This window comes from Gymnoscopelus microlampas (genome assembly GCF_963454915.1).
Source record: "Gymnoscopelus microlampas genome assembly, chromosome: 12".
Classification (NCBI taxonomy): domain Eukaryota; kingdom Metazoa; phylum Chordata; class Actinopteri; order Myctophiformes; family Myctophidae; genus Gymnoscopelus; species Gymnoscopelus microlampas.
The window spans coordinates 22,889,658-22,904,605 of record NC_139949.1 but is presented as its reverse complement, the minus strand read 5'-3'; the positions used below and the strand labels follow the sequence as shown (position 1 = coordinate 22,904,605).

General features: G+C 40.5%; 1 protein-coding gene across 2 annotated transcripts; it reads right to left on the bottom strand.

Annotated features, from left to right (window-relative positions):
* Window positions 1-1,938: 1,938 nt before the first annotated feature.
* Window positions 1,939-13,727, bottom strand: LOC311058014 (vasodilator-stimulated phosphoprotein-like). 2 transcript variants are annotated; one of them, XM_084075274.1, is made up of 12 exons: window positions 13,564-13,727; window positions 12,249-12,423; window positions 8,991-9,168; window positions 6,614-6,677; window positions 5,956-6,301; window positions 5,690-5,805; window positions 4,481-4,526; window positions 4,168-4,217; window positions 3,737-3,826; window positions 3,038-3,113; window positions 2,857-2,914; window positions 1,939-2,513 (listed from the first exon to the last, which is right to left on the bottom strand). In XM_084075274.1, the coding sequence occupies exons 1-12, from the start codon at window positions 13,566-13,568 to the stop codon at window positions 2,476-2,478; spliced, it is 1,242 nt and encodes a 413-aa protein (XP_083931400.1). In that variant the 5' UTR covers window positions 13,569-13,727; the 3' UTR covers window positions 1,939-2,475. The 2 variants fall into 2 exon arrangements, with proteins under 2 accessions (XP_083931400.1, XP_083931401.1); XM_084075275.1 differs by having other exon boundaries at window positions 3,737-3,817.
* Between the last annotated feature and the right edge of the window lie 1,221 nt (window positions 13,728-14,948).

Below are 14,948 nucleotides of genomic sequence, written 5' to 3'. Positions count from 1 at the left end.
ATCTAAAGGGGTCTTCTTGGTCTTCTTCGTCTTTTCCCCGATTCTCCAACACGGTAGGACTCTTGAGAAAGAGACTACTGCCCCCTGTAGGTGGGGGCAGGCGGGCGTTCACATAAAAATACAAGACCTGAGAGGCCGATTCTACGAATACCTTCTAAAACCAGTAGTTCTTTCAAGATAAAAAAAACGAAGAAATAATTATATATATGTGTGTGTGTGTGTGTGTGTGTGTGTGTGTGTGTGTGTGTGTGTGTGTGTGTGTGTGTGTGTGTGTGTGTGTGTGTGTGTGTGCGTGCGTGCGTGCGTGCGTGCGTGTGGGGGGGGGGGGGGTATGTATATTACATAGGAGTTATACATGCAGATGTAGATACATAATGTATACTGTAATATGACAATAATGATGTCTTGCTGTTAATTTCCCTGGAGGCGTTTTGGGTCTTGTATTAAACTGTACTTTTTCAAAAATGGTAATGATAATTATTGTTATTATTACTATTATTATTATTATCATCATTATTAAGTTAGCAGTAATAATATTATTACTGTTTTTAGAGTAGGAATTGCCTGAAGATGGAAGTCACTATCCTTGACTGCATTGCACACCCATCAAACAAATATTCTTGAGGAACAACATATGCCCCTGCGGGTAACCTTTGCTTGCCATGTTTTGAGATTTACACAATTATTAACTTCTTGCAAACTGCACAGGTTACTAAGTTAAACAAACTACAAAAGTTGTTTCTTTTCTTTACACAATCACAGTATTGGGACACAGCAATCACAATCTTCTCTTTTAGACATAGACTTACTGATTTGCATTGATAGTTTCTCTGTGGTCACTATAGCACATTTGACCAGTGGTGTAAAGTAACTAAGTACATGTACTCAAGTACTGTACTTAAGTACAATTTTGATGTATTTTTTATTTTCTTCAGTTTTTTAATTTTCAAATACTTTTACTTCTAGACTCCACTACATCTCAGAGGAAAATATTGTACTTTTTACTCCACTACAATGATTTGAAAACTTAGTTACTAGTTACTTTGTATATTTTGATTATTATGTAATTGTAGTAAAAGTACAAAAGTTTCGGCATCAAAATACTTAAAGTACCAAAAGTAAAAGTAGGCTACTTATTGTGCAGAATGTCCCATTCAAAATGTATAAAGAATATTTTGAAAATAGCCGATATACAAGATTTGTAGATCTGCTATTTTCAAATGGCAATATATATAGGGCTGAAGTGGTGTTTTGTAAAAATAAAATCAACAAAGTAACTAAAATTCTCAAATAATTTTTGTGGAGTAAAAGTACAATATTTGCCTTTGAGAGGCCTAGTGGAGTAGAAGTAAAAGTATACTGAAAATTGTAAATACTCCAGTAAAGTGCTAAAAACAAAAAAATTATGTAAAAGTGTAGAATAAAAACATCTTTCAATTATCTTCAAATCAAAATGTTGATTTATTAACATTAAAACAGTAGTTTCCATTTTGTTCCTCAGTGCTTGCAGTACAAATACAAAAGTGCAGTACAATTGTTGTACGGCACATGTAGCATGCTGATGAACGTAGGCTGTAGGCCTATAGGCAATAATAGCAGAAGTTACATAAACCTGATGAAAAGAAGCATACATTTGGATATTATCATAATACAGCAATGTTTCCCACCTGCGTCCGGGCCCCCCTTGAGGGGGCGCCAAAGATCACAAGGGGGCAGGATGCCCTGTTTGGAGGTAGTCCAACATTTTAAACATGTTGCACAAAAGCATAGCTAGCTCCCATGTGAAGCACATTAATAACAGAGCTAAAAAATATTTTTTAAACGTTTTTTTAAAGGAGCAAAACTAGCACATCTGCAAGCTCACAATGTGACTTGTAGATCAGCTATTTTCACTATTCGTTGTATGTGGTAAAAAAGTGGTTAACGTGTCAGAAAAACGTGTGTGTGTGTGTGTGTGTGTGTGTGTGTGTGTGTGTGTGTGTGTGTGTGTGTGTGTGTGTGTGTGTGTGTGTGTGTGTGTGTGTGTGTGTGTGTGTGTGTATTTATAAAGCCATCAACTGCTACCGTCCATCACCCATCTACAGAATATGCAGCTGTTTTACTTGAGTTTGTACTAATGTGTAATAAGTAAGTGTAAATAAGTATTAATGTGTAATTTCTGTTTTTGGCTTTGCTTTGTATTGTATTTTATGTTGTACACCATGCTTGTTTTCTTTCTTGGCCAGGGTTCCCTTGTAAAAGAGATTACAATCTCAATATGGGACTCACCTGATTAAATAAAGGATAAATAAAAATAAAATAAACATTTAGGCTACAGTATGTGAAAATGGTACAATATGCAATTACCAACAGCCAAGGGTACTGGAGGTAAACCCAAAAAAAAGAAGACGTTTTTTGGGTCTTTCTGGAATCTTGAATGTTGCCATCTATTTGTCTTCTATTGCTGGATGACTGGATGTACTTTGTGCAAGTAGATTACTCAACAGCTCTCTTTTGCAGTTCTTCAATAAATGCTGGAAGACAGTGAGGAATAACATGCATAGGACACATCAGTTCAGCTGCTTCATTTTTATATGATAACACATTTATAAATCCTTAACACAACGCTGAGGAAACTAAATTAATAACTTAATACATAATACTTTAGTCATGTAAATGACAATGAATGGTTATTATGATGTATTTTTTCCCAAGAGAAATAGACGAAACAGAGAAGAGTCATTTAAATGTTTCAGACCCAGTCATTATGGACCACTCTGATTCCCCAATGTCCTGAGAGAAACAGTAATAACTGCTTTATGTGGGATTCAAAATAATGCCTTTATATGGAGTGTGATAATCCTCCTTGGAACACACCTGTGATGATTTCATCTTTCACTTTTTGAAGCTCCTTTTTCACTTCTTCAAGGATGTCCTTCAAAAACACACAAATAAACAGACGTCATTAGACAGATAAGATAATGCAATGGAAAAACACAGCATACCAGTATGCTTTTGGGGTTGTGATATGCCTTATAAGCAGAAGTGGATAGCCAACCTGTTTGAATTTTTCCATGTCAGCTCGGTCACTTCCTGCACCATCTGAGGACGGGGCCTTACTCATGGGTTTCCTCCTGAGCGATAGAGAGGGACAGAGGAGCAGACAATTTCAATTTAAAAGGATGAAAATATGTCACACATAACCTCCTTTACACCAACTTATTTTTGGGGCAGTCACGGCCCAGACAATAAATTGGTAATACATGTCATGTGTGAAAAAATAAGTGACGTCTTCACATCCTTTTAGATTAGAGTGCAACTTTATTCCTGTGTGGAATATTGAATTTGACTAATACTTAAGCAGAGTACTCAGCTAAACAACAGCGAACAGGAGAAGAGCATTCTGTACCTACTCTACATAGCACAAGCTGTACTGTGCATGGGAGCAAAGTCAAGAACGTCAAGGACGGCTTGTTACAAAAGGACACAAAACAATGTTCACTAATGTAGCAACACATCGGCAGGCACTCAATTAAATGCAGTTATGTTATTGAACTATTCACTGCACTGGTTGACACCATGGCAGCATTATACAGTATAAAACCTCAGTGTTCATTTATCCATTTGTAACTCTGTGAGTATACAAATGTATACGGTTACATTTGAAACCTCGCAGAATTTAATTGACACTGGCGATTTTATTGTGTAGCCACAGAGCAGAAGGCCCTGTGCTTGTGACAAGATAAGGAGTGTATACCAGGTCACTGGTGAAGAAGTGGTATTCGACGTAGCTGGGGAGGTGGGACTGTGGTTGACTTCTCCTCGGTTCATTGATGGGCTCTTGAGTCTGTTTCAAAACATGCAGAAACGAAATTAACCACTTTCACTCTGGCTTCCCTATTTTGGGCATGTCATTATAGGGGAACATTTTAAAAGTAGAACATAAATAAATAAATAAAATCTACAAGCTCACAATGCATCATGCTAGTAAATTGGCTAATGTTTGCGAGACAGCCAGTGTTCTTGACCAATTCCATGTCATATTTCCATGGGCATGGTTTATTGTGCATTATCTTATTGCATGGCTGAAATGTTCTGTAATTAACTGAAATATCTACAGATAATTGTACGGCTGCAACTACGTACTGTACAGTTACAGTATATACAATAATAGGAATTGAATCTTACCTAGGCATGGTGGCACACTTTTCCTTGGGTGTGTTGGATTCAGAAACATCCTGTAGACATATTGGTTACATTGTGACGTGATGATGTTTTTGGTATTAACATAGTATATGTGCCATATATTGTGATCACAAAGACATGCTGCTGTAGAGATAACTTCGAGTATGGGCAAGTAACCCCTCTGAAGATGAGGACACATTGTAAATTTCCTTTTTGAATGCAGATTGTGATCTTATTAAACTGTACACGGTATAACATCATCAGGCAATTTGTATGGATTTGAGCATCAACAGAAAGTGACTGACAGGAGACTTACATTGTTAGGTTCCGCCTTCTTTGGCCCTGCATCTGAAGCCTTCTTTCTATTTAAAAGAGAGACAAACACAAGCATTCAGACACACTGTGCCTCAGCTCCAGTGCACATAGGTACACTAGGGTTTTCAGCTGATTGTGAACCAGGGACCACCACCCTGTCTAAGAATCAACCTGGGGACCACTGTTGTGTTGGGTTGGGTTGGGATATGGCTAAGATTAGTTTTTTTTTTTTTTGTAACACTTGTTATGCATCCCATGTCTATGCATCATACTGTTTCTCAACCAATAGTACACGGACTACTAGTGGTCCATGGTATAATTAGGTCTGCAGGTGGTCCATGGGAAAATATTTTAAAATGGAAATAAATGCATTAAAATATGTTTCATTTATCGGTCATTATTCAACTGAAATATGCTAGTGGTCCAGAGCTCAAAAAAGGTAGAGAACCACTGATCTATTCTTATCTCACGGTTACCCTAATTCCGTTCTCTTAGGTTACCCTAATTCCGTTCTCTTACTTTATCCAACCTTCCATATTAAACTCATGTTAACTGATATACTGATTGTGTGAGCACCGAGCACACACGAGCACACACATTCATATTTCCTAAATTAACGATGACTCAACCAGAAAACCTGGTACACTTCCTCTACTTGAGATTCAAACTCCCTTTTTCTGTGGACTTTCTTCACCTCCAACTTCAGAGTAAATTAAAACATTGACGTGTCATCATAGGTCAACAGTTAATTTAGTGCACTGTTTATCAACTAATGGAATTTGTTTTAATACAAATAAAAGACAGTCTTCACTTTCTTATCTTTCTAAATGCAGATCAGGGACTACCAGTTGAAAACCCCAGGTTTAGTATTGAACCCTATTTTGCACCTGCTGCAAAGCGACACAAAAATGGAACACAGGTGTCATTGCTAGTTTCCAACTGATTTTCATGGCCCGCGCCCACATTGTATTTAATGTACTTAACGCCCATTGGTCTTAGAATTAGGCGTGGTTTGGCAACTTAGGCACGGAGAGAAAAGGTAAGAAGCGATATTTCCTTACTATTTAGAGAGAGAGTGCATCATTCAGATTAAGTTGCACACCTACATAATTAGGTTCGCAATGCTCCTTTCTGGCCATCCTGGCACCCTAGGCAAGATCACCAACTTTTTCTTAGGATGTATATAATAGGGCTTAAGCAGTTAAGTTACCGTCTGGCAAGGATGGCACTCATCTCTCCCATCATGCCTCCTCCTCCTCCTCCTCCTCCTCCTCCTCCAGATGAACCTGAAGAGGAAGCTGCTGGGGCTGGCGCTCCACCTTCACTCTAAACACACAGAGACATTGCATGAAAGCCACTACGTTTCAACAGTTGATTTCCAGCTGGTCATGTAGAACAGTGGTGCTCAACCACTGGGGGTCACGACCCCCAGTTTGGGAACCACTGATGTAGAATACAGTTCATGGAGACCCTTACCTTGGCCACTTTTTTCAGTTTAGCCCCGGCCAAAGCCGACGCCAGACCTCCGGCTCCACCAAGCCCTCCTCCCCCACCCCCTCCTCCGCCACCGCCCCCTCCTCCAGCCGGGGGCGGAGGTGGGGCCGGCGGGCCCGCACCTCCCATGGGAGGCGGTGGAGGTGCCGGGGGCGGGGGTCCTCCGACAGGGGGCGGAGGTGGGCACGGTGGTGGCGGGGGACCGCTGGGAGGCGCAGCGGGTGCAGGGGGAGGAGGGGGGGCAGCAGCGGCCTGTCTGGCGGCAGCAGCCTGTCTTTCCTTCTCCAGGCGTTCCCGCTCCTGTTCCTCTTGCCTCTGTTGCTCTAGTCTGTGTGTGAGACGATTACATTTTAACCACTTAAAACCCCATATCGGTAACCGGAGTCCCTCAGGGCTCAATGCTCGTGTATTTTCTGTTTTCTGTTATTGTGGGGAAAGCTTTAGTTGAAAAAGATGAAAATGATGAAAGCTTTCGTTGAAAACAGCCGATCGACAATTGCGTCGCATTGTGGGCTTGTCGATCTGCTATTTTCAGGGAAAGCTTTCCCCACAATACGGATGCTGGGGTTTAAGTGGTTAAACTGTGGCCAGTGAATCTAGAACGGCAATAGCGGCCAATGAACATGAAAGGTATAAATACCTCCTCTGTTGTTCAATCTCCTCTGGAGTGGGTCCACTCTTAGGACGGGGAAGAGACGACTGACCTGTAGGAAAGCAGATGCTAAATGGGACTGTTGTCAAGCCATTATGAGCTATTATATTCTCTACATAATATGTCCAAACACCTGCACTAACCGGCTGTGCCACCAAGGCAGGCACCCCTAATTCCCAGATTATATAATGTCATGAAAGTTACTTTAACACCCCCATTAGACAAAAATGTCAATGGTTCCAATCTCAGGGCTTCTGTGCCACAATATAATAGTCATTTATTTTATGGACTTTGAGCAAGTCATTAGTCAATCATGATGAAACACATACTCTTTTTTCTTAAAGGCCCCCCTTTTTGTAGAGAAACATTTGAAAGCACCCCTTTCAAAAGTGTTTTCATTAAAATGGTGGATTAAGACCCACTTTTCACAAGTCTTAAAATAAATAAATACTCCTATATGAATCTATGCAGGGGCGGTCTTTGCACTAGGCAAGGTTAGGGGACCGCCTGGGGCCTAAACAGTCAGGGGGCCTTATGAGATTTTCCCAAATTATTATTTTTTAAATATAATTAAACCCTCAAAAATCCTGTGTGAAAATGCCACAACAAGACCGCTTATTTTATAAGCTTCACTTGTGGCCCTTCTCAGTTCAGACTGCAGTTGTCTATTCTATAGGCCACCGGCCAATTGCAAGCCGAGCTGCCCAGAACGTCACGGCACATTCTAGGAAATACTGTAAGCGCACTGCTGGTGGGTGTGTGTAGTTGAAGGGTGGAGACGAGAGATAAAGTTATGGAGAAAGAAAGACACAGAGAAAGTGAGAGATAGAGAGATATTTATTGGACCCATTTTAGACCTATCTTCATATAATTGGTCCTCACTAATAATCATGATAAAATGGTTTAAAAAGATTCTACTGGGTCTGTCTCATAGGAGGGCTGTGGACACTTCAGAAACCTGTCTACCAGTGACATCATCGTTAGGCAGGATTTTTTTTTCAAACAAGATTTCAATCTTTATTTGTATTTTTACACGAGAACAATGGCTTCTATTCTATTATAGCATGCTAACCTTCCAGGAATAGAACGCCTGCCGTTTCTATTAGCTCACTGGTAGGCAGGTTTCTGAACTGTCAGCCCTCCTCTGAGAGACAGACCGATAGACAAAAATGGTACCATATATCATCAGCATTAGTGAGGACCAATTATATGAAGATAGGTTGAAAATGGGTGAAGTCAGCCTTTAATGTAAATTTACATATTTCCTTGGGTTTCGCCATGGCAGTAGGGTATATGATAGTTTTTTGTTGGAAGGTGAGAATGGTCTCTCTCTCTCTCTCTAACACTCTGTCTCGCTCTCGCTCTCTCATCAATGAGAGAGTGGGAATGTTTTACACTTTTACTGTCGCTTTATTTATATTATGTCTGGATAAACTGAACTCCAGTCCCACAAACAGTGTACACATACATTCCATGTATCTAAAGTCATGGGTTTTCAACTGGTGGTCTGTGGACCACTGGTGGCCCATGAAGGTAGCCTATTGCATGTGGTCCCTGACCATGCATTTAGTAATGTAGGAAAGTGAAGATTTGTATTTTATTTTATTTTATCGTCCACTAGTTGAGAAACAGTATGATGTACAGTATGATGGCATCAATGTTATCAGTTGACGCATCAATGTTATCAGTTACTGGGAAGTCGGATGTCAAGAACTTCCACAGAAATCGGAGTTAGAATCTCAAGGGAAACTGTACCAGAATTGTCTGGTTGAGTCACCATTATTAGGAAATGTGCCGATAATCAATCGCATGAATCTGCTTGCTCATACAGTTGCAATGAATCAGTTAACATGCGTTTAATAAGGAAGGTTAAGAGAACAGAATAAGGGCAACCATGGGAAAGGAATAGATCAGTTGTTCTCAATCTTTTTTTTTAGCTCTGGACCACTAGCATATCTCAGTAAATAATAAAAGTAATAGTAATAATTCGCTTCAAATTAACTAATTGAATTAAGCCCTTAACAGTCATTATTTAATTTCAAGCTTCCCCCCCCCACACCACGCCCTTACACCCACTCCCAACACAACACAAGTGGTCCCCAGGTTGATTCTCAGTCAGGGTGGTGGTCCCTGGTTCATAATCAGTTGATCTAAGTGATACTCTCTTTTAAAAAATCTGGGGGGGGGGACCCCCAGGCAACCGGCTTGAGGGCGGGGTTAGTGACACTGAGCCAGGGGCCTCATACTACGGTTCGCCTAAGGCCTCCAGATCCCTAAGTCCGCCCCTGCATCTATGTTTATGTTCAGTGCCCCTACCCAATCCAAACCTATAGGTAAGTATAGTGCTCACTTGTACTGTACTTACCCGAGTCTGGTCCACTGACAACCTGTAATGCATGTGTCATAGAGTTGGCAAACAAAGTGGCATCATCAGTGGTGCCAAAGTTCAGCCCCCACACCTGTCTGGCGTCCCGCCACTGGTGGAAGTTTGGAGTAGCTTGGTTGTACTTCAGCCCTTTAATGATTGCACAGTTGATAACCACCTGGCAAAAAAGAAGAAACAGCAAGAAAAAGAAAATTGAGAGGTTGCAGGGAGGCTGTGAATTTCCATTTGACAGTGTGTGTGTGTGTGTGTGTGTGTGTGTGTGTGTGTGTGTGTGTGTGTGTGTGTGTGTGTGTGTGTGTGTGTGTGTGTGTGTGTGTGTGTGTGTGTGTGTGTGTGTGTGTGTGTGTGTGTGTGTGTGTGTGTGTGTGTGCGTGCGTGCGTGCGTGCGTGTGTGTGTGTGTCATGTCACAATATAGTTTGAACTGACTGCAATATGAGTAAAAGCCCACTAGATGGGGCTGAGAGTTTATTGGTCAAAAGTAACAAAATGGCCCTGTGCTCCTCTCTTGATATTGATGGTGTCTTTGGCTATGAGTATTGGAAATATTAGTGAAGAAAAGTAAAACAACCTCACAACGTCACTCCAAAAGTGACATTCCTTAGAACATGTCAACGATTGGGCAAGAGGTTTTAAAAAGATTAAAAAAATAAAAGGGGGAAACAGTAGGCTACCTATGTTATGTATGCAATTATCACTACTAATTTTAGGACAATTAGGAGCCCAGTGTGCAGTTAGCCTACTTTAAGTACAGCTATTTATTTTTGGTTAGCGTTTCTCTCAGAACACTGCACTTTACTGAAATATGAACCAGATTAAGATTAAGAAAATCTATTTATGCATCACCAGCATTTAGCTTGAGATTTGTCTGGGAGAGTTCCAAAAACAATGCACGATGCAGGGACTGTGTCGGTGGAGACAGGAAGCAAAGAAAACACAGTAAAACCTCAACAACTAAAACGTGAGAGTTGGCAGTTAGTCATGGTTCTAGACTAGTCATGACGCCATCAGACTACAGTACACAACCACTAACTTCCACATGTGCTTGGTAACAACATGCTGTGGGCCTGCTGCACTATATTATTTGTAAAAATATCTAATACATAAAATCTAAATAAGAACTTCCCCAAAGCCACCCCAAACCTTGAGTTGGGAACCCTTAGGGGGGCCCCAAAGATCACAGGCAATCTTCTGTTTGGCAGAAGATTTTGAATATGCTGTACAAAATCATGAATTGCTTTCATCCACTGTTTGCCTGTATATTAGTCCAACTTATCATACAGAAAAAAACATTCTTTGAAAATGTTTCAAAAAGATAAAAAAAATCTAAAATAGCAGGTCTACAGGCCAACTCAGCTACTTTCTGTGTTCATCGTACAATAAGCCTAAGTGGTTAACGTGTCTGAAAATCTTGTGTATGCTTGCGTACATGCACACATTTGTAGGGGTTCTCAGCTTTTCACAGATATAAGAAAAAAAAGGTTGGGAACCACTTTAATCGATCATCGATCATCAGTAATTTTGGGGGTGAACTATCCCTCTAAGCTCAGCACAAAGGATTTGCTTTCAACAAGGTATGTTTAAACCTGCCTCATAGATCTAGAACTAATCTAGAATAGAACCTGCCTCTATAACTGTAGTAGTTGACACTATGTTAAGCAATATGCGAGGCTGTTTCTTCACCAAAACTAGCTTGTGAAACAGTATGTGGTTTGAGTTCACTTACCTCGCACTATTGAGACTACTAAAGACTGAGACGATTTACAATTTAGGTATTTAGCAGACGCACTTATCCAGAGCGATTTACAATAAGCAAGGCTAAATAATTTCATGCAGAGAGAGCAGTGTAGAGCAGTGGAAGCATCAGGTCAAGGACCCCCAAATTGATATGTATTTGGCCGCGGACCCCCATCTGAAAATGCTTTGCCAGGGACCCCCAGAAGAGAAGATTGATGTTAACACAAAAATAGCGGATGTACAAGCTCGCAGCGCAGCACGAAGTGACGCGCTGTGAGCTTGTAGATCTGCTATTTGTGAATAGCCAGTAAATGGATTTAGTGGTTAAAATGATTTTGATGCTATATGAACAAATTTTTGCTGAGAACCCACTTTGAACCTCAAGAAAACTCGATACCAGTTAAACCATGAACCACGCCAGGGAATTAATGAACCTGGTATCTGTCTAATTAAAACGCTATATTACATTTTTTACATTTGGGGTCAAGAAAAACAAACCTAAGAAACAAAAAATGAGAATGAGTGACCAAGATATGTCTGCATAGTAGCCATATCTTGGTCAGTCGCTAGCATCAATCGAGAGAGAAGGTGGCAAGAAGGGGTCCAGGGAGAGTGAAGTGGTGGGGGGGTGAGGTAGAGTCTGACTCTGATGACCAGATGAGTCTTCAGACTACAGTGGAAAATTGAGAGTGAGTGCAGTTGTGACTGTAATGAGAATCATGGCTGCTTGGTTGATGAGTTTCACCTACCAAAGCTGTGTGCATATGCACGGAACTACTAAACAATGTATGCATTTTCACACACACTCACACACGCACGTGCACGCATGCACGCACGCACGCACGCACACACACACATGAACAGTACACTACATATAGTTTGTGAGCTTGTAGATTGTAAATGTAGATAGACTATTTTTGGTGTTCATGATTTTTTTTTTTTTACTTTTCCTGTAATGATGTGCCCAAAATATGTACGCCAGGCTGAAAGTATTTAAATCTGTATGTGGGTTTTTATAGATATTTAACCAGTGAAACATATTAACAAGAGATTGTGACTAAGGGATAGTCTCACGTAGCCAGACAACTATTCCACAATCTCTGAATGCTATATAGAGTCTGGAACTACAACTCCCGAAATCCGTTCATGAAAATATATTTTAAAATATGTTTACATTTGATTATTTTATTCCTATTTCTGCTAAGCAGCAAGCTAAATATACTTAGATGATTTGTATTTATATTAGGATAAATTTGCGCGACTGTAAAGACGAAACGGAAGTGGGGAGGAGGCTTCATATCCGGTTTATATTCTAATCATGATCAGAGCTTCCGAGTCCCAGAGTGTATGACCGGAAACATTTGAAAATTGTGGGAGACAACAGTCTGGCCACGCGAGACTAACTAAAGGATAACTACACTGGAACACAGTTTTTTTCCCGATTTCATGAAAAGTTTTCAACAAGGTTTCTGCCCGATAGCGACTAAACAGTGTGCCTCTACCTGCTGATCGGCCTGCATTTTGCGGCCCACCACCCGAAAAGTATTGGTCGCAGGGTTGTGATATATCTGAATACGACTTATTACGGCTGGGCCATCAGATCCTGCTGGTACCCAGCGCTTGTTGGTGTCATCATACATCATGACTGTAGCCCGCACCTGGCAGATACTGGTCTCCCTGTGAGGAGAGGAGAGGAGAGGAGAGGAGAGGAGGAGAATTTACCCAGGTCCCAGCAGGTATTAGTAATAATTAATTGAATATAGGAATTGAAACAAGTCCCTTTTTGTGTTTTCCTTATAGCCTAAATGTACCTTGTGCTGTTTACATTTCTGACTAATAAAGTATTCAATCAATTGATAAATAAAGACAACATATGCAACATATTATGATGTGTGTACATGTACAATGTACATAGTGAAAATGTGTGTATAAGTGTGACAGTGTAGTAGTCTTGGCAACCAGACAAGTGTAAGACAAGGGTTACATTTATAGACATGAAGCCTTTGTAAAATCTCTACTTCCTCCCCAGAGTTTCTCAGGCTCTGACCACTTCCTGTGTTTACCACCACACTGCCTAATATGGACTGGTTCAGTGTCCCAGGTAGTGATACTAACTGACTAACTAAACACTTTTACCTTGGATATAATCTCATATGACTGTATGTGAGTGTTGCCATAGAACAGATGTCAAAATAAACACATTCTAACTGTTCTGAAGCCGAAATAATCTTTCCCACACACACACACACACACACACACACACACACACACACACACACACACACACACACACACACACACACACACACACACACACACACACACACACACACACACACACACACACACACACGCACACACACTGATGTGGCCTCACTGATCTCAGTATCTGTATTAGGCTACCAACTGATTATGAATACCAGATGCATTTTCATTGTCTGCAATGACAACTGCAACGAACTCAACATCCACTCAGTGTTCCAGATACGTAACAATTCATGAAATGGATGCAAGACCAATAAGTAGGATACATAATGTTTCAACAGGCTTTTTCCTGTTATGGAAGATATATTAAATTCCTCACAAACAATCAAATTCTTATGAAAAATGCATGAAATAATGGTTTACCAGCACCACCACTGATTACACTTATGAATAGACTAGAATAATAGCTGGCTCATCATGACAGGTGCTTATTTCTCCTCTTTTCTGTCATCTGCCTGATTTATGAAGTATGAATCTAGGCTTCTACGCATACCTGGCACGCTATCAGTATAGAGACAAAAATATGTACCATATATCGCCAGCTGTACTCACCCCATGTTCGCGATATGATTGCCTGGAGGCAAATCTAGCTCGACTCAACCATGCATCTACGTCTTTCAATGACTTTTAAGTTCACTTGCTTCCTCTTTCCTCCTCACTTCCCCTTCTATTGAGCTGAATGCGCTGTCACACTGTGCAACACCTCTCTCTCCTCTCAACCAGCACAGCCACAACCTCTGACCTTGTCTGCTGCTCACTTCCTAGACTGCTTTTGTTTTCTCTCTCTTCCTCCTACAGTACATTAGTTTCATCTCTACGTGTCGTGTAGCACGCTGCACGTTCACGTTCACTACATGTTCTTTGCCAGCAGCCACCCCAACCCCCCACATGCACTGTAAAATCCTTTTATTGTGTGATTTTCAGCTCTATATTCTCAACTCACCCTTTCCCTCCATGCCTTTGTGGGAGGTTGGAAGTTATGTTGTTTGTTTACAGTACATTTGGTGCCTCTTCCAGATTAACTATGGCCTCCCTGTGTGTGCGCGTGCGTGCGTGCGTGCGCGTGTCACCGGCACTGTTGGTCCATGGGTATTAAGCTGAGAACCTCAGATGAGGAACGAGTCCAAATGCCACAATGTCACATTTTGTGTCACACTTTCATTATTCTCATGTGATACCACCTGCTGGGCAAGCATTGGCACGACATGCAACTTAGAAAACCGCTTAAACCAAACAAATAGTTTCTTGTCTGTACACAGGCAAAATAAATGAATACTAATAAAATAACAGATACAATTGACTGAAGTCTGGCTTGTACATATTAACAGTAAGTTTGTATAACATTGTTGCATACAAATGCATACAAGTAGAAAACAACAATAGATGGTTTTATACCATAAAAACACTTTATATGTTAGAACACACAATGTAAAATACATTGTAATTCTATATTTTTTTCTCTCTACCAAACACTTTCCACAAAAAGCAGGACTCTTGGAAGGTAACTTGCCAACATAAATTGGCCATTGGCCCCTCTCTCTGGGGTAATCGTATGTTAGATGACATACTTGTTTGTAATAGGCATGATGTAGGATATGCAAACATCAGTAAAATAAGCAATTATGCCTGAACATGAATTAAAAGACATTGACGTGATTTCACAAGGGTCTAGTTTCCTGATGATGCTTTGATATCATTGAGGTTATATTGTGATGACAGTTCATTACATTTTGTAATAACAATCTAGTCTGAAGCAAACAAATCTAATTCATAAACAGGAAATTTCATTTTTGTCTGAGCATCAGAGGAAGAAGATCCAAGTAGGTCAAAGATGTCTTCATCCTCCTATAATATGAGCAAAACTAGCTGTCTGTCTTGGGGTTGGCACGCATGCATTATTCTGTGAAGGAAATGACACATTGTGCAATTATGTTATA

Excerpts from the sequence above, each read along its gene's own strand:
- LOC311058014 (XM_084075274.1), bottom strand. Across the intron at positions 6,678-8,990 it reads TGTCAGTGGACCAGACTCGG|GTCAGTCGTCTCTTCCCCGT; the intron begins GTAAGTACAGTA and ends GCTTTCCTACAG. Across the intron at positions 3,827-4,167 it reads AAGTGTGCCACCATGCCTAG|ACTCAAGAGCCCATCAATGA; the intron begins GTAAGATTCAAT and ends GTTTTGAAACAG.